The following is a 24,949-nucleotide window of genomic DNA, read 5'->3' on the forward strand; positions in this document are numbered from 1 at the left end:
AAAAATTTCATTTTTTTTATTTCATTGAATTTTTTAATATTATTACTGCTCCATAAACCTTAAAAGGCAGTCGGAACATTCAGGGCTTTGCCCTGTTACGAGCAGTCTTGTTAATTTTAATAATGCTTTTTCATTCGTTCGAAAAAGACAGCAAAAAATAACACTAAGTTTGCTCATGCCTGCATTTGGCATAATCATCAATTAAGAAAACAAGAATTTTTGTGATTGTACGTGTAGATTTGATTCTTCAAATTGATTTCTAAAAACACTACTACCACAACTATATATGTCTGTTTGCATAGTTGCTTGATTTTTTTTTGCAAAAATTGACTTCACGATTACGTCTAGTGGATCAAATAACAGGACAGTTCTTAAACATTTTTACGAACATTTTTGAACAATTGTGTTTGGGGAACAAATGTCTTGAGTTTTTTGAGCTTTTTCGACAGTTTTGTTTGGGACAAAAGCATTTGGGAAAAGACTATTTAGACACAAGTGAACCACCTTACATTGTGTTTTGAATATACTAATAATACTAAATGATATGTTTTTACTTTAGTTTTTGTTCCGACTTTCGATACGAAAGTAACGGAATATTTGTGCTCGGGGTGGGTTTTTTTTCTTCAGACAAATTTTGACTTTTTAACTAGCCATTTTTGACGGTATTTTTTAATATCATTCAAAAGGTATTGTTGTCCTGAGCTTAAATTTGAAAAGATATTTCACCCGTGACCATTTTTTGTTAGGTTATGGGGGTTTAAAGATTGCAATTTTGGCCAATTTGGAACAATTAACGCGCGATATATTTCGCGCTATTAACGCGTGAGCGGAGATTTAATCCGCCTTAGAAATCGTTCCAAATTGGTTCAAGAAAGCTTATATGCCATAATTCATATAATAATAGGAGCGAAATCTATCTTTTTGTACTTTATATGGCGTGTTGGGGGATGATTTTCATAAAAATTTTCAAATTTTAGAAATACGTTTTTTTCATTTTGTTTTATTACAGTTAATTTTTTTTGTTATTACTGCTCATGAAACCTCAAAAGGCAGTCGGAACATTCAGGGCTTCGCCCTGATACGAGCAGTCTTGTTTGTGATTTAGTGTGTTTTTGCGAAATTATATTAGTTCTACAGGTTAACATGCAACTAAAGTTGATGACTCTGCAAACTAAACTTTATACCAAACCTGCCACCTATAATGGTATACGAGAACGACTGAATTAGCAGGCACAGTTTAAAATATACTCTCATAAGGATGAAGTTTTAGAAAACTCACATTAGGAAATTTTTTATGCGTGTAGTTTTTGGGTAAAAATAGCTAATAATAGGTTTTCACTGTTAAAAACGTTGTCTCAAATTGAAGCACATTTAGACTGTTAATGCGTTATACGTGGATCAAGTTGTAACTTTAAAGGTCCAATAAAATCTATTTGAATCGATTTTAAATTTTTCTCATACAACCGTTTTTGTCTTTAGCACACAGTGTTTTTTTTGCCACTGGGTTTTAACACAAAAAAAAACTTCATTTTTTTGTATTATTACTTGAAAAAATTTTGAGATCAAATAGCCAATATAACTGATTATAATCCATGAGAATCATTTAGGGTCGATTTAAATATTTTTTGCTCTCTTCTTAGATTTTCGCTTACTGAGATTTAGATAACGACAGAAACAACTCGAAAACAAGTACACCATTTGGAAGCATTGAAGCAAAGATATTCCTCTTCATGGACCAACTTATTAAATCTCCTATTTTGCGTTTCAATTTTTGTTGATATTTCAATAATGAAATAGAAGAAACACGTTTGTTCTAAGCAAGTTTCAGTCGATCAAATGCATTTTCTTAAAATTTTATCCTAGTATTTTAACTGAGCCAAAACAAGATCATAAGAAACGCCGACAGGATTATGAAAATAAGGTATGAACGCAATGAAAGCGCGATTCCGGCCGAAACAAACCTTGGGGCTATTCTCATGATGGTGGAACCAAATGTTGACAATTTTTGAACCAATCAGAATCGTTTTTCGTTCCAATTCGCTGAATGTTTTTTGCGCAAAATTGAGTTAAAATTAGCAAAAAGTGTATTAAGGACAAGTTTTGATGAAAATTTCCTGCAGATATCGAATAATTTTTTTTCAATTTCTTAACATCGGTATATTTTAACATATTCAGTTTATTTCCACAGCGTTTTAGATCTGACACTATTTAAAATATCATTCTCTGTTTATTTTGCTATTGGTCAAATTAGTTTTGATGGCCTCATTGAAATTTGCCTACATTGAAACTCTTGCGATTTCTCTGAGAAGTTTCATTACTCAATTCTGACTGGTTGAAAATAACTGAAAATAAATTTATAACAACCGGCTCTTTCATCATAAGAAACCGACGTCACCAAACATTCCTACGAACACTTAGTGATAAGAAACAATGTCCCAAAAATGACAAAAAATTACAATAGTTACAATTGAAAATTTTGTTTTATATTTCAAGATTATCTCTTCAAAGTTTCAAGGTTATCTCTTCAAAGTAGAGAATAAAATATGTAAAAAAAATGAAAAAATGTTTTTGACGCAGACAATTTGACAGTTGGAAAGCAATAGTTGTCACGAAATTAATTTGAAAATTGATTTTAATTGAAATTGCAATAAAAAACACAGGTAAAGCACAAACCAAGTTCAGCCAACAATACCCGATATGTCTGGGTGAGTACAGACAGGATTAAGATTTTTTTGGTGGCGTCCCTCATGCTTGAAGGACCGAATGCTTGAAATTAATTTTAGCTTATTTTCAGCCAATCAGAATTGAGTATTCAAAATCTCAAAATAAATCGCGAAAATCTCAAAGTAAGAAAATAAATCCAGGTCATTAGTGTTAATATTGACCGATTAGATAATAAGCAGATGAGTTTTCAAGACTGAAAAATTCTTATGATTTTGACCTCATCAACTTGATGATTATCTGAATAGTATTGCGGTTGTAACCCGCAGCTTGTAATATTTTTGATTATTCTCCACTGATTTAATACATTTTCTGTTAATATTGACTTGGATTTTGTGAGAAAGGCATTTAGCCAATAGAAACGCTTAGCGATTTTGATTGGTTCAAATTTTTCAAGCATTCGGTCCTTCAAGCATGAGAACCCTCCCCTTTTTTTTGACTCGCTTGTGTTCGAACATTCTGGCTATTTGCCCTGCTATTTGTTATTTTGCTTAATATAGCCATTGCATTTTTTCAATAGCTCCCTAAGTTCTTAAGACCATGATGGAAAGATTTGTGAAAACATTTGATTACAACTGGGAATTGACATCGCATCACCTCAAATTACTAGAAAAAAAAAATAAACCGAACAATTCCTTTTTTTCCTAATTTCTTCGACAAAATTTAAAAACTAGAACTAACAGATTGAGAGAAGAGACTAACACTTGGAAGATTTACGAAGAAATGGTCAATATTTGTCAAAATTTAACACTTTTTCACAATCTTAGACACTTTCCGACACGTATTTTTCTTTTTTTTTGCCAGACAGCCCTTGATTTTGAATTGATGTTTTTCTTATTAAAAATCTGCCAATGCCAAAACTTAATTTAAATCATGCATCAGGCCAGTTTTAGTGTATTTAAATAATATCCGATCAACAAACATAAGTAAGTCTTAATGGCAGTTAAAACCTTGAACATTATCCGTAAATCTGAAGATTAAACGTTTATTCATTATTATAAGTCACCCATGAGTAAATAAGTTTGCACAGGAGAACATAAAAATGTTTTCATAGGCAATTGATTGACATTTTCTATGCGTGAAATAAACCTAGTCATACCAGGTGTGCCTTTATATGATGCTGCTTAGGAGAATGTTCAACATACCGCCATATCTTGAAGCCGAAATTACATCAGAATCACTTTAAAATTGCATATCCATATCGGCTTTTTGTCCCTTCGGCTTTTTGACCTAGCACCGTTTCTTCAGCGATTACGTCTCAAATTACACAATTCCCATCTGGCATAATTAATTGGTTAGGCGAAAGTGTAACGCTGATTTTTTTACGCGTGCAGTTTATAGCGCATTTGAATTGCAATTGAGGCAAAACAATTCGTCTTTTTAAATACATACACTTCTCATATTTTGACACCCAGGGGCAGTGCGCTAGGAGGAATCAAGTTTCTTGGCTTCTTGCTGTTAGCACTCGGTCAGTAACTTGCCATTTTAGATCTCAGCGTACTGCTCGCCAGTATCTCGTGCTACCAACAGTGTCTGTCACATTAAGTTGATTAAATTAAAATTGTAGTTCCTGCGAATCGCAGAGGAGCTATCAGTAGGCCTTAACAGTCCTGTCGAGGATAGTCCATTTGTATTATCTCCCCACATTCCAGACAGTGTTATTTTGCTGAGCGAAGCTGTTTTTTGCGACTCAAGGCCGTTTTTTTTCGTCTAGAACTTTTACGTGGTACCACTATTGCAGCCAAATTTGGTCAGGTTGTGGTAGACCTGAAGCTGGAGGTCAAGTGAGAGCTTGTCCTCACACACTATCATTGCCATGGTATGTGATCGAATTCACGATCTGACGATTTCAAAGTAAACGTGTAAAGTGCTAAGTGCCTCATGATTAAGGAAACATTCCTTGAATACTAAATGACGGTGGCGTCCCTCATGCTTGAAGGACTGAATGCTTGAAATTATTTTTAGCTTACTTTCAGCCAATCAGAATTGAGTATTTAAAATCTCAAAGTAAATCGCGAAATTTTATAAGTAAGAAAATAAATCCAGGGCATTAGTGTTAATATTGACCGATTAGATAATAAGCAGATGAGTTTTCAAGATTGAAAACTTCTAATGATTTTGATCTCAATAATCTTGATGATTATCTGAATAGTATTGAGGTTGTAACCCGCAATTTGTAATATTTTTGATTATTTTCCACTGATTTAATACAGTTTCTGTTAATATTGACTTCGATTTTGCGAGAAAGGCATTTAGCCAATAGAAACGCTAAGCGATTTTGATTGGTTGAAATTTTTCAAGCATTCAGTCCTTCAAGCATGAGAATCCTCCCCCTAAATGACAGCTGGCGATCGAATAGTGTAGGAAGATTACTTTGTAGGGTTGTTCCGCCCGGACGCGAAACAGCTTGGTATTTTTGTGTTTCTTTTAATCGTGTAAAAGACATTTTAGGAATTTTAATTTAAAGTAATTCGGTCATTTCAAAGCGATCAAAATAAAAAAAGTGAAAAAAAATCTTATGTGGTTCATCTGAGACTCATATTGGTTTTTCTGGGCATAAGATCATTCATAAAATCATACAAGCAGGTATCTATCTTTTTCAACTTTAAAGATATGAGTTTCTCATTTACAATCAAACGGATTTTTGTTAGTTAATAAATATAAACAAGACTGCTCATATCAGGGCGAAGCCCTGAATGTTCCGACTGCCTTTCAAGGTTTATGGAGCAGTAATAACATTAAAAAATTCAATGAAACAAAACAAAAAAAAATTTTCTTTTCTAAAATGTGAAATTTTTCATGAAAATCATCCCCCCACAAACAATATATGAAGTACACAAGGATAAATTTCGCTCCTTGTAACAAACCAATTCTGGCAAATAAGCTTCTTTTAACAAATTTAGAACAATTTCTAAGACGGATTAACTCTCCGCTTACGCGTTAATAGCGCGAAATATATCGCGCGTTAATTGTCCCAAATTGGACAAAATGGGAATCATTAAACCCCCGTAACCTTACGAAAAATGATCACAGGTGTAATATCTTTTCAAATTTAAGCTCAGAGCAACAATACCTTTCGAATGATATTAAAAAAATCCGTCAAAAATGGCTAGTCAAAAAGTCGAAACTTGTCTGAAGAAAAAAAACATACCCCGAGCACAAATATTCACTTACTTTCGTATCGAAAGTCAGAACAACAAGACTGCTCGTATCAGGGCAAAGCCCTGAATGTTCCAAATGCCTTTCCAGGTTTGTGGAGCAGCAATAACATAAAAAATTAAATGTAATAAATTGAAATGAATTTTTTTTTTTGAAAATTATCTCCCCAGGCCATATAAAGTTCAAAAGGATAGATTTCGCCCCTTGTAACAAATCAATTCTGGTAAATAATCCTCCTTCAACCAATTTGGAACGATTTCTAAAGCGATTAAATCTCCGCTTACGCATTATTAGCGCGAAATATATCGCGCGTTAATTGTCCAAAATTGGCCGAAATGACAATCTTTAAACCCCCATAACTTTACGAAAAATGATCACTGGTGAAATATCGTTTCAAATTTGAGCTCATGACAACAATATCTTAAGAATGATATAAAAAAGTTCCGTCAAAAATGGCTAGTTAAAAAGTCGAAATTTGTCTGAAGAAAAAAAAACCCACCCCGAGCACAAATATTCCGTTACTTTCGTATCGAAAGTCGGAACAATAAAAAAAACTGATAGTTTTCTCACGCTGACCTTTTTTGTGGCAGTTTAGAACTGCAACAGTCAATTTTGATTCTTTTATAAGAAATTGAATTTCAGAAAAAATCAAAGTGGAGACTGAAAAAAAACTCAAAAAAAAGACTGAAAAAAAAAAACATTCAAAAATAATTGTTTGATAAATATAACTTGTTTACTTTTTACAAAACTGCACATATGAGGAAGGTGTAATATCTTATCAAATTTAAGCTCGAGGCAACAATACTTTTTGAAAGATATAAAAAATTTGTCAAAAATGGCTAGTTAAAAAGTCGAAATTTGTCTGAAAAAAAACATACCCCGAGCACAAATTTTCCGTTACTTTCGTATCGAAAGTCGGAACAATAAGAAATTTTTGCTCTTTCCCGGTTTAATCCACCCACTCAGCTGGGGAGTGCGCAACAAATACACTCAACTAGTGACCTTTCTGAATGGGAAAAGTGCAAAAACTCAACGCTTTTTACTTCTACAAAAATAAGCAAGTTGAGAAAACAAAAAGTGAATTTTTTTTGTCTCCGATTGGGATTCAAGCCTGGTCATGGGGATTCAAACCTGGTCATCAAGCTCGATCGGGATTCAAACATATATGCTTGGCTATGGCTGTAGTTAAATAAAAATAAACAATTTTCAAAATCCGTTCTCTTTTTAATTCCCCGTTTTTCTCCCGAAATATTGGGATTACTCCCGCGGAAACCCATAGCGATTACCTTTCCAAGTTGTTTTTTTACGGGTCAATAGCATAATTTTAAAATATCGCGCGCTCGTCTAGGAGGGTGGCGGAAATTCGCCGGAACTTAGAATCTAATTTTAAAAGCTTAACCTCATTTTTTGTCGCTAACATTAATCAAAAAGTTTTTGAAACCAGTTAATGAACAGGTTTGCGGGTTTTATTTGTGTCTTGGAAATTCATTTTTTTAATGCCGAAAACTTTTTTATGCCGATCTGGGATATAGCAGTTTTAACCGATATCTTTTTCATTTAGATTTTAAATTTTGGAGCCAGATCTTTTTGGAGCCAGCTTTCATAGGGCATACATTTTTAGCATTTAGTTTTCAGCCGTTGACAAGAAATAATTAATTTTTTCATGCTCTTTGCAGTTTTCTCTGCTACTATTTTAGCACTTTATGCCTCTTTTCTTAGCGACCAGATTTAAAAGCAATAAAAGTTTCAAACTTATTCAATATATCATAAGATACAACAGCAATGTAATTCAAGTGTTCACAAAAAAGAGTAAAAACGCAAGGAAAATGTTTGTTAAATTTATTAATTGAAATCAAAAAATTTCAAATTTTTTGTTCAATTTCGTTTCTTTTCAAAATTCCAACTTGACATTACTTACGGTGCAACAATATCAGAACAACCAGCAGCAATGCAGTTCAAGTGTTCTCATTTGTTCAGTGACTTTACTTTTCAAAATCCCAACATGATGTTACTTACTGTGCAACAATGTGTCGATTTTCTCGATTATTTTATAAGTTTTTGCGCGCTTTAAACTTTGTTTTAATAGCGCAGTGGATTTTTACAAGCAAGCGTCGCTACTCTCCATAAGCTCTAATCGATAGATATTGTTCCGACTTTCAAAGAAATGGAGGCATATGTATGCTCGGGGTGGTTTTTTGTTCAGACCACTTTTACAAAACTCTAGTCCCTCGTTGAATCGATCTCTTGATGTGCATAGGGTCAGCTGAGTGTGCTCACCACTGCAGTAACTTGCACTGAGAATGACTAAAACTGCTTGTTTTCTGATCCCGCACTACAAAATTTCATGCACGACTCAAATCGAAACACTTAATTTTGATATTGTCAGCTTAAACTTCACAATTTTGCCAATTTTTAATTTAACAAAAACTATACTAAACCGAATAAAGGGCAGTCAGATATTCGGGGCTTTGCCGTGATACGAGCAGTCTTGCTTAGACATTTTGAGTATTTTGCTTTGCGACACTTCCGATGCAAGCTCCTCCCTTTAACGGAAACCAATTTAAAAAACGTCAATTCGTTTTACTAAATGCACCTGAATGTGTGATATTTATTAGTTTTTATTTTCTGATGAATTCAATCCTTATGAATGATTATTAGCTATAAAAAATCTAGAAGACATTTAACGCCCCTTTTGCGAAATTGAGAGTTTCTACTCCCACTAACACTGATTTAACAAAACATCCTATTCTTTAGCATTTTTGGATGGGGTGTTACAACTCGTTTTGATAGTTCTTTGATATAGTAGTGATAATTAAATAACAAAAGATTATCATTTAAAAAATTCAGTTGGTCTGTTTCTTGTTTTAGTTTTTGCAACAGAGTCATAGAGGCAAAAAATTTTGTCCAGAGGCATAATTTTTTGTTGTGAAAATTAGTTAATTAGAAACGGCTGCAATGATGATATATATAGAATCCTGAATTGAGTTTTACAAATTAAAAATGCATTATCATAAACTTCATTTTAATAGAGTTTATCGAAAAAAGCTTAGCATCGTATTTCTTATCATAAAAACTGTTCGAGAACCAATTTTTCAATTAATGAAACAAAAAAAAAAGGCCTGTTAAAATTTCCGATTTTATATTTTTTGAAACCTTTTTATTTTTTGTTCAAACGAAAAAATTCCGAAAGTCTTAGACCAGTTTCAATCTTTGCTCAGAAAGTAAATAAGTTTCCTAACGAGCACTTTGTTTTAATCCAGTTTTTTCCTTCTTTTTGTATGTAAGATATACTTCGGAATATTTCCAAGTAGAGGTATTCTGACCAATAAAAAATTAACGTTTTTTTCGGTAATTCTCTGGGTGGGATTCTGCATTTTTGTTTAGATGGTGAATCCCTAATGTATGCAGTTTGCAGAGCGGATCTAGGATTTTGTCGAAGTGTGATGGACACTATAGAGACCATACTTTGATCAAAAGTTCTGCGCCGCAGGCAAATTGTTATAAAAAACAGGTCAAAAGTGTCGTTTTTTTTGGCGCGCGCTCTCCCTCAAAATTAGTATAGATTGGCGCCGAAGGCGCCTCTAGAAACATTTAAGGGTTGTTTGGCCAAAACAAATGGATTGCCTAAATAGTCCCAAAGGGGGCCCTTTGGGTCGGCAGGGGGTCAAATCCCTGAGTGGGGGAAAGGGAGGGCGTCCCCCCTTAAATCCGCCCCTGCTTATATTGAAAATGCATTGGTTCTAAAAAATTGAAGCAAGTGACACCAACACATTCATGCAAGGTGTAATGATTTTGATTCAAGGACTTATTCTATGACAGCTTAAGAACTAATAATTTTGACAAATTTTAATATATGCTGTCCTTGTGCGCAAAATTTCTAGTTTTCTATTAAAGCGTCTCGTTTCAGTTTTCTAAATGATTTGGCCTAGAAACCATTCAAAATGAATTGAATCAGGCTATTTTTATCAAAATGTTGCAATATGATTTTGTGGGACGAATATGTAGTAGGAAAAATTTCAAAAAATAGGAATATTCCAAACAAATTATTGTTTTTTTTTATGCGAATCAAATTTTATTTGCTGAAAGTGATCAGAAAACTGAAATGAGTAGTATTGCTTAGCTTAAGAATTGCAGAAACCTATAGCAAATTGGTTTTATTGTAAGTTTCTTCAAATGTTTGGAAGAAAAACCTAAACCTCTCTTATGAAGCCAAAGTTGCCCAAGTTCTCATGGTACTGGCAAAAATCTTGAAAAGAATCGAAGTTTAGTTGTTTCTTTTTTGTTTTAGTTCTTTATTAAATTGGGTTAAAATAAAAGAATTCTCCGAAATTATTACGAAATAACACCAAATATCAAAGATTGACAGCTACGAGTGTTTCATAGTTGCGAAATTGTTCTGACTTTCAGTCGTCTGAAAAGTTGCAGGTCTTTCTTATCAGTAACTTGTTTAACTTAGTTTCACTTTAAATTATTCGAGCTGTCCCTTATTTGGAACCTTCACAAATTTTGGGTCGTATAATGCATACATAAATTAAATGTATTCAAATGAGACCTATTAAATGTCATTTTGGGCTGTTGAATGGAATACATTTGCTCATAAATTATGCTAATTTGACCAAAAAGAGCCTCGTATGTCAAATTGACACCAATTTTTAAGATCGCAAAACAGTCGGTCTTATGTCATGTTCTATTAAATTTTTTTTATTTAGTATGTTTGAATTTCAGTCATTTTTTGGCTCTGAACCGCAGGTTTGATATGTTCTGCCTTATCATCAGGTCGTAATTTATAGTCTCCATAGAGTAATTTATACCTCTAGGTTATCATTAATTGGCGACAGGGTGTCCGCAGACATACGTTACTTTCAACCCAAACTACCCCCTCCCCCCACCCTCACTGATTGTTTTGTTGGTACACGGCTGGATGATTGCTTTGATTCGAACAGAAGTCAACCCAAGCGAGTAATTTTAGCCAAGCGACCATAAAAAACACTTCCTTTGCGATGGTATTGTTCCCCTATTATTGCTTACGTATTTCCTGTCCAGAATTAGACTTATGGTCATTGTACCCTGAAATTGTGAGTCGAAACAAGAATGGTATCAGGAATCACTTCTAAGGCGCTTCAATTACAAGCTCCTTAGTTCTTTATTTGCTGAAAGGATTCCTGACAGCTCCAAAAATATGTTGCTTAGTTCTATTCCGAACTGACATTTGCTTCAAAAGATTATTAATAAATTTTTAATAAATTATTTGTTCTGTTTCTTTTGGACATTGATAATTGCTATTAGTTTTTTTTTAGTTTTATGTTCTATTTTAAAATATTTATTCAGTTATATTTTCTTCCGGTTAACCTTCAAAGTTACCAAAACTGGCTGATACAGACCAAACGGTAGGTAATAGCCTAGGTTGGAATAAGCAAAAAAAGCTGACTTTCTGAAAATTTCCTAAATATTATTGTTCCGAGCACATCGTGGGAATGAATTTGGATACGAATAATCACATCGAAACGTTGTCATTGAATAAGAGTTGGGTCTGGGGCTTTAGAGGTTTTTCAAAGAAAATTGCAAGTTCTAAGTATCTGTTTTGGGCCAAATATTTGGATTTTGTGAGCTCTCCTCTTCTTCTAAAAAATTGTTATTCATGCAGAAATTTCCACGACGCATGTTTTGAGACCTCTAGGAACAGTATAATTTGAAAATCGTTTTTTTTTTTCGGCGCGCACTCCCCTTCGATAGGAGAGGTTTCAGCAAAATTTTATATTAAAACTGCTAAAAATGGAGCTGCTAAAAAGAACCAAAAGGCAAAGGGGACACCCAAATACCCCCACCCGCAAGTGCATCGGACTGGAATCCTGCAATCCTCTGTATTCGAGCTGCAATAAAAATCAGCTCTTGTGTTTAAAAAAGCAGGTTCGATTTATTCTGACTTAAACATCATTAGACAAACAATGAAAACGGCCAGAAATAGAAAAAATACTTGGACTAAAGGTAGGGGCGGATCTGGAATTTTCTCGTGGGGGGATTTTAAAATTTTTTTTGAAAATTGTATCTCCTTTTTTTCCCTGTTTTTGGCCAAATTTTTTGCACTGAAGGCAACAATATTTTGAAGAAAAACAGGCCAAAAAAAAGCGTTTTTAGGAACTTTTTGGAAAATTTTGATTAAAAAATAGCATTTTTTGGGGCGCTCTTTCTTCAAAATTAGAATATGTTGGCGCCAAAGGGGTTGTTTTTCTCCAGACGAATTTTGATTAATTAACTAGTCATTTTCGAAAAAAAAAAATTCTTACATCTGAAAGCTATTGATTTCTTAAGCTCAAATTTAAAGGATATTTTGTCAGTGCTTCTTTTTGAAAGAAATGAGGGTTTGAAAATACCTAGATTGACCAATATTCGTAATTAACTCGCAATATACTTCGTGCTAAAAGCCAGTGGGTGGTTACTTCCGGCTTAAAAATCGTTCCAACTTGAAACAAAGCATGCTAAATGCTCTTCCTTGAAAAGTTTTTCTCCTTTTTTGAAAATTTATTTAATTGACTTTAATTGAACAGCCAAAAGTAGAAGCTGAAGCCAAAGGACAGTCACAACATTCAGAGCGTAACCTTGTTACAAGTAGTCTGGTTAATTTTTTTGAAACTATTTCTTGATGCTTAAATTAACGCCTTCACTTTTGTCTCAACTCAGAAACTGGAAAAACTTCCGTATATTTCTCATTGTGTTTAATTTCTGTTTTATTTTCACATTGTGTTTTATTTTCACAGTTGAGAAAGATTTTATTCTCTTTTTCAACTGTGTTTTGACTCATTGGTTTTAAACAAATTAAAACAAGATCCCCAACCCTGCCTTTTAAAATGTTCTATTAGATAGTGGTTTGATAAAAGAAAAGTGTGTCGTGTGAGACTAACTTGTGTTCTTTCTAAACTTGAGCTGGTGCTCTGAAAACACGTGATATTTTTGGAGACATTTGATTTGAAATGTGGTTCAATTTTATAAAACAAAACGAGATTGAACAGCCCAAAATTAAAAAAAAAGTTTCGGTCGGAGTTTCTAAATCAAAAACTAGCCAGCTAGAAATGGCTCGATTCTTCAGTTATATTCCCGGGATGACCAAAAATACTAGTCATACAATTTCCATATATGGAAAAATGCTAGTCATACACCTTCCATACAAATCCATACGTACAGAAAATTGCATGAAAGGTCTTTGATTAGTATTTTTTTCATATATGGAAATTGTATGACTAGCATTTTTCCATAAACCAAAAATATTGATATTTTACATTTTAATTTCTCAAAACTTTTTGGTTGTGTTCGTAACCGAACACAAATGACATAAACCTTGATTACTCAAACGTAGTAACCAACGGTTTGGCCGTCTCGCATTAAAAATGCATTGGAAACAGCCTGATATGTGTTACTTCTGTCTCAGACAAATAAAATAACGAAAGTAACGAACTTTTAAATTTTTTGCCAGCAGTTAATTTGATTGTTCAAAGCCTTTTTTTCACAAAAAAAATTTTTTTAAAAAAATTCTAATCATACAATTTCCATATATGGAAATTGTATGGTTAGCATTTTTTTTCGTACCATTTTTTTCCTTTTTTCAATGAAGAGATACCAATTTCGATACCAAAACAGCTATAAAATACCTTTGAAATTCGATTAAACTCATTTTGCAAAAATGTATGAAATTTGTATGACTAGCATTTTTCCATAGACTAAGTGTATGAAATTGTATGATTAGCATTTTCGGTCTATGGAGGTCAACCCGGGTTTTTGTGCGCAACCATTTTAGTAAAAAGGATTGATTTGCTGAAAATGAGGACAGCTTAAAGTTGGGCGTTTTTGCTGTTTTTTTATTTGATTCAGGTCTAGTACTTGTTTGGTCCCTCAAAAATCCTCTGATCCCTAATAAAAACAGAAGTACAGTATTTGGGTTATTTCCACACTAGGATCTTACTTTCTCCTATCTCGGTAACACAGCTGGCATAGTTAGTTTAGCGGGTAAGAGTTTGGTTACCAGCCCTAAAGTGTAGGTTTGAATCATGCGCTTGCTTTTGTTTTTAGGGAATAGACGGGACCAATCATCTAAACTTGTTTTCTCACGTTCAAACAAGTAAATTAAAAACTTGATTCATTTTTGATGGAAAGAATGAAGTTTGGATTTTTTGTTGTTTTTTAATTTGATTCATTTTTGAGGTAAACTTTTATCAGAACTTTTTCTCTGCTAGTACAGAATAATTAACAGAAAGGAATAACCGCTTGTTTATAATAATGGGCTCCTAATGTACGTCCAAATTATTTAACCACAACAGTTTTTGATTAGAAAAGAGGTTCAGAACAATTTACTACTAATTATCTAAGGAGTATACAGCGCTGATTTAAATTAACCGGACAAAACGCGTTCAACTTGAAATTTAAAACGCCTTTTTCTCAAAATGGGTTGAGTTTAGGTGAAAACTTATGAAATAATATAGTGTAATTTAGTTTGCGAAATTCAGGCAAAAAATGTTACCCCAAAAATGGGTCATTTTGGTTTTTCTCAGTTAATCAAAAATTACGTCGAAAATACCCAGTAAATCAGAGACATGATTATATCAAAGAGAGCACTTTACGTAGTCCAACAAACTTTAAGAGGGGTATAGTCTCCAGAACATTGTATAAGTTACTTTATTTTTGTTTGATGGACAAAAAAGGTCGTTTTTACTATATAAAATACCAACTTTTTATTTAAAAACAATTTTTGAAAGTTTTGCATTTTTTTGCAGAATATACTCTGCTTAAAGTTTGTTGGACTACGTAAGGGGCTTACTTTGATATAAATATGTTTGTGATCGACTGGATATTTTTGGCGTAATTTTTGAATAACTGAGAAAAGACAAAATGACCCATTTTTGGGGTAAAACTTTCGGCCTGAATTTCGCAAAACAAATTACACCATATGAATTCTGCTAAAATTTAGGCAAGTTTTGTTTTCATAAGTTTCCACCCAAACTCAACCCAATTTGAGAAAAACACGTTTTAAAATTCAAGTTCAGCTCGTTTTGTCCGGTTAATTTAAATCAGCACTGTACTTTATATGAGGGTAAATTCATAGCCCAATTCATTCCCCTTCATAGCCCAATTCACTCGATAGAAACTAAATCATTGGTTTAAAAAATGTACAGTCGTATACCAAGAATTCTAAAAAATCGCTCAACTTTTATGAGCAACATTTGTCTGAACTTTTCAATCTTCAAGTAAAAATTACAACGCCCAATTCGGAGTCAAGCGAATTGTATTTTTGGTAACTGATCTCATAATTATGATTTCTATATATTCCTGCTGAGTAGAAAAAAAAAGAAAAAAATTTAAAAGTTCTGATTCTGAAAAATTGTAAAACAGTAAATCGATTACTATGATTTCTGCTCTTTGATGTGTTTTAATTAGGCGCCGAAAAAAATTTTCTCTAGAAATTGACAATTTTGGATTTTTATCTGTAATTAATAAATTTAGGTCAAAACATCTGAGCAAAAGCTTCTTGTGCTTGCTGTGGTTTGCTGCTTTCGACATATTTTAACCCTTCACCACGTTAAACCAATTAATTACGAAATCTTGTGCTGCGTTAAAATGGTAAAACTTCAGAAACTGTTTTTAAAATTTTTATTTTGCTCCAGAACGTCTAATTAAGAGATTCTTGTGATAATTATTTTTTCTACATAATTCAATGAGTTAATATGTACCAGTTTGGTGTTTAAGTATTGAGCTAAAGCCACAAAATTGATTCAACAGCAGTTCGGTAGCCGTGTTTTCTTCTTCCGACTTAATATGAACAATTTTTAAATTTTAGATTAGTTTTTTTCTGCTGTATTTTTTTTCCTTGGGAATACTCATTGTGCAAACACTACTTTTGGTTCTTCTGTGTTTTATCTTATATCGAAAAAAGTTTTTTTGGGGGGAAGAATGAGTTTCAGCCAAAAGCGCTTTATTTTTTGCTAGCTTATTGATTAAGAAAAATATTTAATGATGACAAGTAGCCTCAGTAAATTATATTATTTCTGATTTCTCCCTGCAAGCTTTGAATTTTTGACAAATTTTTCAAGAGTTGTTTTCTCTTGCATTTCAACTTCGATTATCGATTGAAAAGTTTGAGGTTAGAGCTGTTTTGTCTAGCCGTGGTTTGATCCTCCGGACAAGTTTCAATCCTGCAACAAAACACTTTTTAATTTTTTTGCGCTATTATTAATTATAAATATTTTGTTCTTCTAACGAACAAACTTGAAAACTCTTTTCGTTACTTGAAATAAAATAGCAATTTCAAACAGAACAAGGCCATTGAAGTTTTTTCGTTCCCAACGAGAACATAATTTTTGTAATTTAGTGGTCATGAAAATTGTAGATTTTGGTGCCTTGTGTTTTTTGAAGATCTAATTTCTCGAACAATTTCTATTCACCAATTTCCAATTGTTTCAGATTATCATAGCATTTTTAAATGTGAAGCGATGATTTTCTATTTCTCTTTTCTTTTGACAGTTTTGAAACTAAAATAACATAGCAAGACTGCCCGTATACCGGGGCAAAGCTCTGAATGTTCCGACAGCCCCATATCTGGTCTCGAATATTTTTGTTATATTTAATTGAACACTTCAATGACATTAAGACAAGCGGCAAGTTCTACGCAGTCAACTTTTGTAAAATTGAGTTGAATAAAAAACACCCAAGCATATTTGAGCCTCGCTTTTTCGAAAGTCTGAACAAAATTCCAGTTGCGCGACTCGAATTTAAAATCGTAAAAAACCATCGCGAATCTTCACCAAAATAACACTTAGCTTTTTTTAGAAAAAATAATTTCCAATATTTTTCTTCCAACATTTAAAGAAAGTGAGGAATATAGATGTCTGGGGCGTTTTTCAAATATCAAATCATTTGTTTCAAAACTGGCATCATATGGGTATCGCCACGAAAATATTTGGTCTCATCTGAGACCCGTTAACTGAGACCACCTTACTGAGACCAGCTAAAGGGCAGTCGGAACAATCAGGGCTTTGCTCTAATTTACGAGCAGTCTTGTTTTTTTTTTCAGGTATGTGGAGTGGCGAGCGCAGAAAATTTTCATGGAGAGGTGGTGTGTCGAAAAAAAAGTTGAAAATTTAGCCATACGAGGCCAAGCTGTGCACTGGATAGGCGCACAATTTTGTGTCTGTATGTTCCTAGATTCCAGAGACAAGTCTTAGAACATGTTTCAAAATTTTAGTGGATTCCACTTACAAAATTTCCGCGTACAAAAACCTGTAACGTAAATTTTGTCGGTACAATGATTTTGTTGCGGATTCCGCAACGAGCGAATATATGTAGTTGTTCCGGATTCCGCAAATGTAAGCGGAATTTGCAATTGTAAGTGGATTCCGCAAATTTATGAGGATTCCGCTTACAATTTGCGGATTCCGCTTACATTTTGCGGAATCCGCTTATAGTTTGCTGACTCAGCTTACAGTTTACGGATTCCACTTACAGTTGCGGATTCCGTGACAGCTTAAGTTTTTTAAACACATATATTATTATTTGTTTATGGATTCCACAAACTTGTTCCGGATTCCACAAAAATTGCCTGTTTTTGAGTAATACAGTGTTTTAGCTTTTTGTCCGTGGAACCCAAAACAGCAGAGAAGATCAAAGAAAAATAGCAATTTTGCGGATTCCGGGACAGTTCTGATTTTTGCTATTTGCGGAACCACAAAATGAACAGTTTGGCCTCGTAATGTGTCGACCTTTCTTTTAAGTCGACTCAATTTGATTTTCCGAACTCTCCAAAAATACTATAAAGACCCTATTTTGGAAAAAAAACAGGCCAAAATTGACGTTTTGAACACTTATAAAAAATATTCAATCAAAATTATGCGCTCCACCCGTGCGCTCCCGCTCTCATTTAGTTGTATTGGCGCCGCAGGCGTCATTAGAAAATTTTTGATGTCGGCCAGCCAAAAATAGATCTAAAATTATACCAAAGGCACCTTTTGAAAAAATTTGGCAACCAGAAGGGGGGGGGGGAGGGGGTGAATTTAAACAGAAGTTATTGATATGAACCAACTCGAAAATGTTTCTATAATGAGAAGGGTCGAGCTTCAGTGAAGCAACGGGTTAAACATATCTATAAAAGCATTTAGTAAATTCTTTGCTTTGCATGATTCTTTGATGGCCGAACATCTTGAAGATAAATATTTCATTACTTCAATCAACTTCTGTTCTGAAATATAAATCAAATGAATAATTTTAGCTGACCGATACTTTGAATTTGAAGCTAGATCATTACACACCTTTGCCTAAATGGCTTTGACAGCACGTCAAATTCCTATATATATATTTTTCAAATAAACATTCGAACATTTTTTTTCAAAGGTACCTTTGATACTTTTTTAAAGGCCACATGGTCTAAAAATACCAAATTTTACCAGCAGAGATATTTGATGCCGGTTCTAATTTCAATTAACTAATGATAAGATGATGAATAGCCTTAGGATCTACTGTTACCAGTACTAATTTAATTTCCGCATTTTCAGCCCATTTCTGTACCCATACGTACCCCACACTGTTTTTACGTATGTGAAACTTAACCGATGCTTTTAACTTAACCGGCGAATATTATCTCCAAAGCTTTATTTGATATGCGAGGTGATATATCAACAATTGCACTAAATGCAGTTTTTTTATTTGCATAATGAAATCACTTTAATCATTTATTACTCCAAATTTTTTACCTTCACGTTTGAAACAAGATAAAGGTATTTCAGTTAATCTTTAAACGTGTGTTGAATTAATCATGAGATCAAATCACCGACAACAATTGCTCCCACAAAAGTAAGCCAGAGGCGAAATTGATTTTTCTCACATGATATTTACGTGGCATTGAGAACCAAAAAAGATGGCTTTAAAAAGATTCAGCCCCTTTTTTATTGTATCATTTGCCACACAGACTGTTTTTTTTCACAGTCAAATATTAAAAAATTTCTCCCCGAAGAATTAAGTCCGACAAATCCATCGCCGATACTTCCCTTCAAACGGAAATTAAAAATCCTGCGGGATGACATTGAGTATCACCTTTTCGCCGAAACTTCATTTTCAACATTGAATTACCTACTAGATGCCCACTTGGTGTTTTCCCAAAGCTTATTCTGTGAAAAAACAGCCTTCCTTTTCCAAACAAAAAATTACCGCGTCTGAAATAAATTAAAATTGGAAAGCATGAAATTGGAGGCGTGAAAAACTAGTTGATCCATTAATTTTAAGGGAAAAATTTCCATAATTTTAATCACAAATTTTCTATTCTGCCTGACTTTAAGTAGGTTTCTATTTTCACTCAAAACCACCCCCTCCCCCCATTTTTCCTTTTGGGAAAATTGATTAAGGTATAGGCATTGTTGAAACTATTTATCTCTTTGATAAGTTTTCCTGCCAGAACAAATCCACGGGGCATTGGGTTTTAATGGGTAGAGTAATTTTTGCTGCTAGCGTTATAGTTGCATCAATGTTTAAATTTATTCCATCTAACCAAATAGTTTTAAGCAAATCCAATTGAACCAGTCTAGCCGCACAAAAGATCTTTGGACCATTACTAGCGGTGGTCGAAAAATCGATTTTTCCTTTAATCTTGTCGGGGTTAAAACCAAAGCAGAGGTGTTGCCCCTTTTAAAGTAGTCAAAATTTCACGCTATTTAGGTCGCAGTTTTACACCACGCTTAACCAAATTCCTGTGAAGTAATATATAGCGCATAATTTCCCCCTGAAGTTAAAATTACCTTTAAACTCCGTTCTGTTAACTTCTGACATCAATTTTTTTCTCCCTTTATTTGACTATGGCAAAACGTAACTGAATTTTTTTGGTTAGAAAAGCAGTTTCTATTTGTATTCAAGTGACGATGTCTTTTCACAGCTTATTTTTATGTTTACAGTTTCAAGTTCAGATTACACAGCTATGAGCAATCACCGCAACATTATCTGATTGCAATTCTTGTATTTCGAGAATCCAAAGTTTCAAGTTCAGATTTGCTACGTTTCGTTCTCGGAATACTTTTTAATTATAAATTTTATCCTTCAAATTATCATCTCTGCCAAAATTGTGGCAAGTTCTTAGCCTGAGAAACACATGAAAGAACATCATCACAGAACGCACGTTTTCACCTTTTTAATCAGCAGTTTTCATTTTGATTTATCAATGTGTTATCATCAGAAACAAGCTTTTACTTTGTGTTATACTTGATTGAAAAAATCGTCGGTGGTTTACCTGTTTAACAATTCAGCGCGCAGAATGAACTGAAACTTGCTTACGTCTGCTTATAAGCAACAAAGTTTCTGCCACACGTATGCGTTGGCCTGCAGTTTTTAAAGCAAAGTTCCAGGTCTCGATGTCGCTTATAACCTCTATTTTTGATTTTTTTTCTTGAGTAAAAAACAAATTTTGAAATAATTAGTTACAATTTTGTGTTTGTTGAGAAATAAAGTTTTATTTGATTGCCATTTTGAGCTATTTCTTTATCGTCATTATCGTCATTGGTGCTATAAATCCACAAAAACTCTGTATATTCCAAAATGGTCATCGTAAGTTTCCGTCGTCGCAACCAATACATGTGGCTCATCATTATTCTTTGCGGTTTTTATATCGTCAAGAAAGAATTCATGAGCTCTGAAGTTCCCTGCGCGGAAAATCATCATAAATCGAATCTAAATGCAAACTCAGACAATCCAAGACTACCCAAAAATCAGCGTAGAATGCACAGCCCGTTTGAAAACGACGTAAAACCAAAAGCCTTCGACGACAGCAAAATTGAGGAGCCGAGTGTCGGCCGAGTGAGCGTTCGGATTCCAGGAACCAATAGAAAAATTGATCACAACTTCCCTATTGTGTTCATAGGGGGCGTGCCGCGAAGTGGCACTACAATCATGCGGGTGATAGCCGACGCCCACCCTGGCATTGCATGTGGGGAGGAGACGAGAGTCGTTCCCAATGTAGGTGTCAACAACGGAGGGTTTAGGGGAGGGGGTAGTTTGAAGTTCCCCAATGCACGCAATAATGCACTTTTTAAGATCGAACTTCTGGGTTCTTTGATTATCTACAAATTATTTATGCAATTTTCTTTAGATCTAAAAAAAGAAGCCGTAGCTTTGAACGCTACAATTAATAGTAGAGAGAAGGCCTGCTAGCTTTTTTAGATAGAAAAATTGCTTCGTTTTGGCGCTATATGAACACAAAATGTTTTTTTTTATTGCTCCGAGCAGTCGTCTTTTGTAAGTATTCAATAAAGAAAAAAAAGCTTCCATAAAATAGTACCAAAAACAGAACTTTTATAGAATGAAATGGCCCAGTCATGATTGTATGTTAATTCTGAGCATAATAAAAATATTTTTCATAGCCAAATTACACTTTTGAGTTTCTTCGATAAAAATTTCTGAGCATATAGAATAGTATGAATAGCGATAAGATAAAGATGTAAATTTACTATTCTATTATAAACTTATCATAAACTGTAAAAATGAAACCTGCTAATAATTTTGAATCTTTTTTGTTCCGGCTTTCGAAAAAAGTGCCTGGATTGTTTTTTTTTTTAATTCAGACATATTTTTACAAAAGTGGACAGTGTACAAGTATCGATCTGGAAATCTCTGGATTGCGAAGCGAGTGTGTTTGTTAGTTTTCATGTGTTCTTAGATCATCACATCTCGGAAGAGGCAGGCCAGTGAAATAGAGAAGGCACGTCTGGACTCAGCGGGAATACCACAAGCGGTTAGCTACTCAAACCAACAAAACCCAAAATATTTTTCAATTACTAAGAGTGTTCCGTTGCTTTACAAGGTGCCAGAAATGTGGTCCGATCATTTATCATAAGCAAAAAAAATCAATTTTTTCTGTAAAATTTTCATTTTTTTAGAACTTTTTCAAAATGTTTTATTTTTTCTATGAGAGAAGAGTAGAGTATAGAAAGAAGAGTATAGGAAGTTTTTAAAAAACAAAAACCAATAGCTCAAAAATTTTAAGTGAAAACCGTTACAATTACAATTGTTTATAATTTTTTTATTTAAGCTTTTGGATGATGTAACCCGCCAGTACATTCTCTCGATTTTGGTGAGAGAAAACACGACCATCTCAAACAAGAACAGACTGGAGATGCTATGCGACAAAGACCCCTTCAACCTGCTGGCAATGACCCCCATAAGACGCATGTTCCCCAAGGCCAAATTCCTCCTCATGATCAGAGACGGCAGAGCTGTCACTCACTCCCTCATCACTAGGAGAGTCACCATTGGTCAGTTGCCATCCTACAATCAAAATCGAGATGGATTGACAATATAGTATAATGAGATTTATTTAATTATTCTTTTAATAATTAAAGGGGAAGAAATTCGTTAATATAGAATTAGTTCCTTATAAGGGGACTCATTACTAGATACCATGGGAGCCAGAGTGTAAATAAACCAGTCAAAGAATAAATCAACCGAAAATGAGTATATATGCCAGCCAAAAATTTATATCATATGAATGAATTTTCAAGAATTTCGTAACTGTCACATAATTGTTACATTAATTAATTAATAATTATTATATTTTCGACTGGTTGATACTTCGGCTGGTCTATTCTTCGGCTGGCTTATAAACGACACGCGCACACACACACACACATCCTGATAAAATGTTTCTTTGTTACGGATAATTCTACTTAGTTACAAATAAGATATGTTTAAAAAGTGAATTAATCTCTGTATTAAAACATTAAAAAAAGTGAGAGATCATTCTCTCCGCCGGAGAGAATGAACAAACAAAGGTCATATCTTAATTAACCAGTTAAAGTAATTATATGAAATAAGAAGAATGATATGAATCGCAACATTCCCCTTAGTGGGAAAAAAATTAAACTAATATACGCTATGATACGTAATAGGATATCTAACCCTTTTCTCTCCCTCGAGGAGTTCAGCCAAGGGATTGAGAAGAAAAATTAACTATTTTTCACTATGACAAAGAAATTTTACTGCTCGGAAGGAATGATTGATTAGAACGAGGAGCATAATTCATGATTCCGGCGGATTATAATCGATGACTACAAAAAGTAGATAGATTTTAACTGCACCGTAATGAAGTATCACTAAGAGTAAATAAATTTTAAATGCGAAAATTTTGTGTTTTAGTTTAATTGTCCCCTTCCATAAATTTCTCTAACTCCGCGTTGATGATTTCACTATCTAAGTCAATATAGTTGTCAAAACTATTCACCGCATCTCTCAGGGATTCGTCAGTGGAGATAATAGAGATTTTATCCGAGGATGAGGAAATTAGTGAATCAGATGTAGCTTCGTCAGATTGGATGTCGAAATTAGGGATTTGAATATCCGAGGGATTTCTTGTAATGGTTCGAGTGAGGGTGTCCGAACTGTCGTTTTCGTCCAGTGGTATTGGATTCTTTGCGGAGCCTGGATGGTTTTTGATCTCATCTATAATATCTATGTAAAATCTTTTACCATAGAATTTGGGAGGTCCGACATTTCGACTCGAACGTCTTAATTTAAAATCATTACCAGTAATAATGGTCTCCTTTGGATGCCTTTCCTCAGTAACCACGTTTTCCTCAGAGGAGTCTTCTATCTCGAATACTGGAAATTCGACAGGATTTTCTCCCTCCGCCTCCTTCGTTGTATCCAACGGAGCGTTTGGGCCCTTTGATGACCCAGTAGTAGGAGGTTTGTTAGGTGACTGTGAAGTAGTTTGAGCTGCTGGTTTTCATACTGATTGAGCATTCCGCTGTGTCCGTCGGATGAGGTTGTTCGTCTAAAATCTCAGGTTTTATATTAGTTTGATATGTTTGAGGGTTTAATGGTGAGGTAGGTTCTTCGATAAGAATGGGGTTATCCGAAATGCAACGTTCTCTTATCATTTCTCTGCATGGGAAACCGCCCGCGATCCACTCCCAATCACTAATGTCGGATGTATCCGACGGAATGAACATGGATTCGTCACCTGCTAAGTATCTGGTATTAGAAGTCGAGGCTTTATTTCGGGCTCGGTTTGACTTCTTAGTTGGGTGGTTTATCCCTCTAGACCTAGTGGTGACCGGAGTCGGGTGCTCTATTTGACGTCTCGTTTTGGGGCCAAGTTTCTGCATCTGTCTGGGCTTTGATCTGTTAGTCTTTCTTGGACCTACTTGTAAATCAGAGTTAGTAAAAGAAGGAAAAGAAATATTTCCTTTGAATGAACGGATTGTAGAGGATTTAAACTTTGGGATGGCGATGTCCGATTTTCTAATGATTTTTCCGTCGGATAGTTTGACCGTAGATTTTGTTGCGTTTATTATTTTCTGGCCCAATTGTTTATAAAAGGGATTTCCGTGTATACTTCCGTTGGTCTTTCGGAGTAAGTTACCTTTAAACGGGCTGTTTAGAGACACTCGGAGATTTTGAAGCTGTCGGATCGTCTGAGCCATAACTTTTCTCAAGCGGTGACTGATTCTTCTTTGGTATTAGAGGATCTTTGTATCCGTCTTCTATCCGATCGTCCGCGTTCGAGTCAAGGGCCCTTTCCTTGCTTAAGATCGACTTCCCTTCGTCTAAAAATCCACCGGATAAATTACTAGATGCCAATTGTTTCCAGATCGTGTTCGGTTTTCTATTAAAATGTATTTCGAACGGTGAACATTTTATTTTTGATTGAAAGGAAGATCGTAAGTTCCAAATGATTTTCGAGATAGCGAAATGTAATGTAGGTTTTTTGTTGTTCTAGTGACATTGCTAATAAATTGTTTTTTACAATATGAACAAGTTTTTCTACAAGACCGTTAGAACGATGGTCCCCAACTGTACAAAATATTAATTTAATATTAAAAGAATTACAGAATAATTTAAAATCCTGACTAGTAAAACAGGATGCGTGGTCGACACGAATAGAGTTTGGAATCCCATGGAGGTAAAAAGAATCTTGAAGGAATTCGATTACCGAGTTTGAAGACGTTGAAGATGTAATTTTAGCTGAAGGAAATTTTGAGAAACGATCTCTACATAATAAAATGTATTTATTCTTTCCCCAGGTGTTGTCTAATGGGCTGGCAAAATCGATATT

The 24,949-nt window shown here is 34.1% G+C and overlaps 1 protein-coding gene across 1 annotated transcript; it reads left to right on the forward strand.

The window, feature by feature from the left end:
- Window positions 1-10,306: 10,306 nt before the first annotated feature.
- On the forward strand, window positions 10,307-22,148 carry LOC134842565 (protein-tyrosine sulfotransferase 1-like; the record flags this gene model as incomplete). The annotated part of the gene is given in 4 exon segments (XM_063858959.1): window positions 10,307-11,267; window positions 19,800-20,853; window positions 21,554-21,628; window positions 21,926-22,148. Coding segments are annotated over 3 exon segments (715 nt in total), but the record flags the coding sequence as incomplete, so codon positions are not given.
- Between the last annotated feature and the right edge of the window lie 2,801 nt (window positions 22,149-24,949).

Source organism: Symsagittifera roscoffensis, chromosome 3 (assembly GCF_963678635.1).
Source record: "Symsagittifera roscoffensis chromosome 3, txSymRosc1.1, whole genome shotgun sequence".
Lineage (NCBI taxonomy): Eukaryota > Metazoa > Xenacoelomorpha > Acoela > Convolutidae > Symsagittifera > Symsagittifera roscoffensis.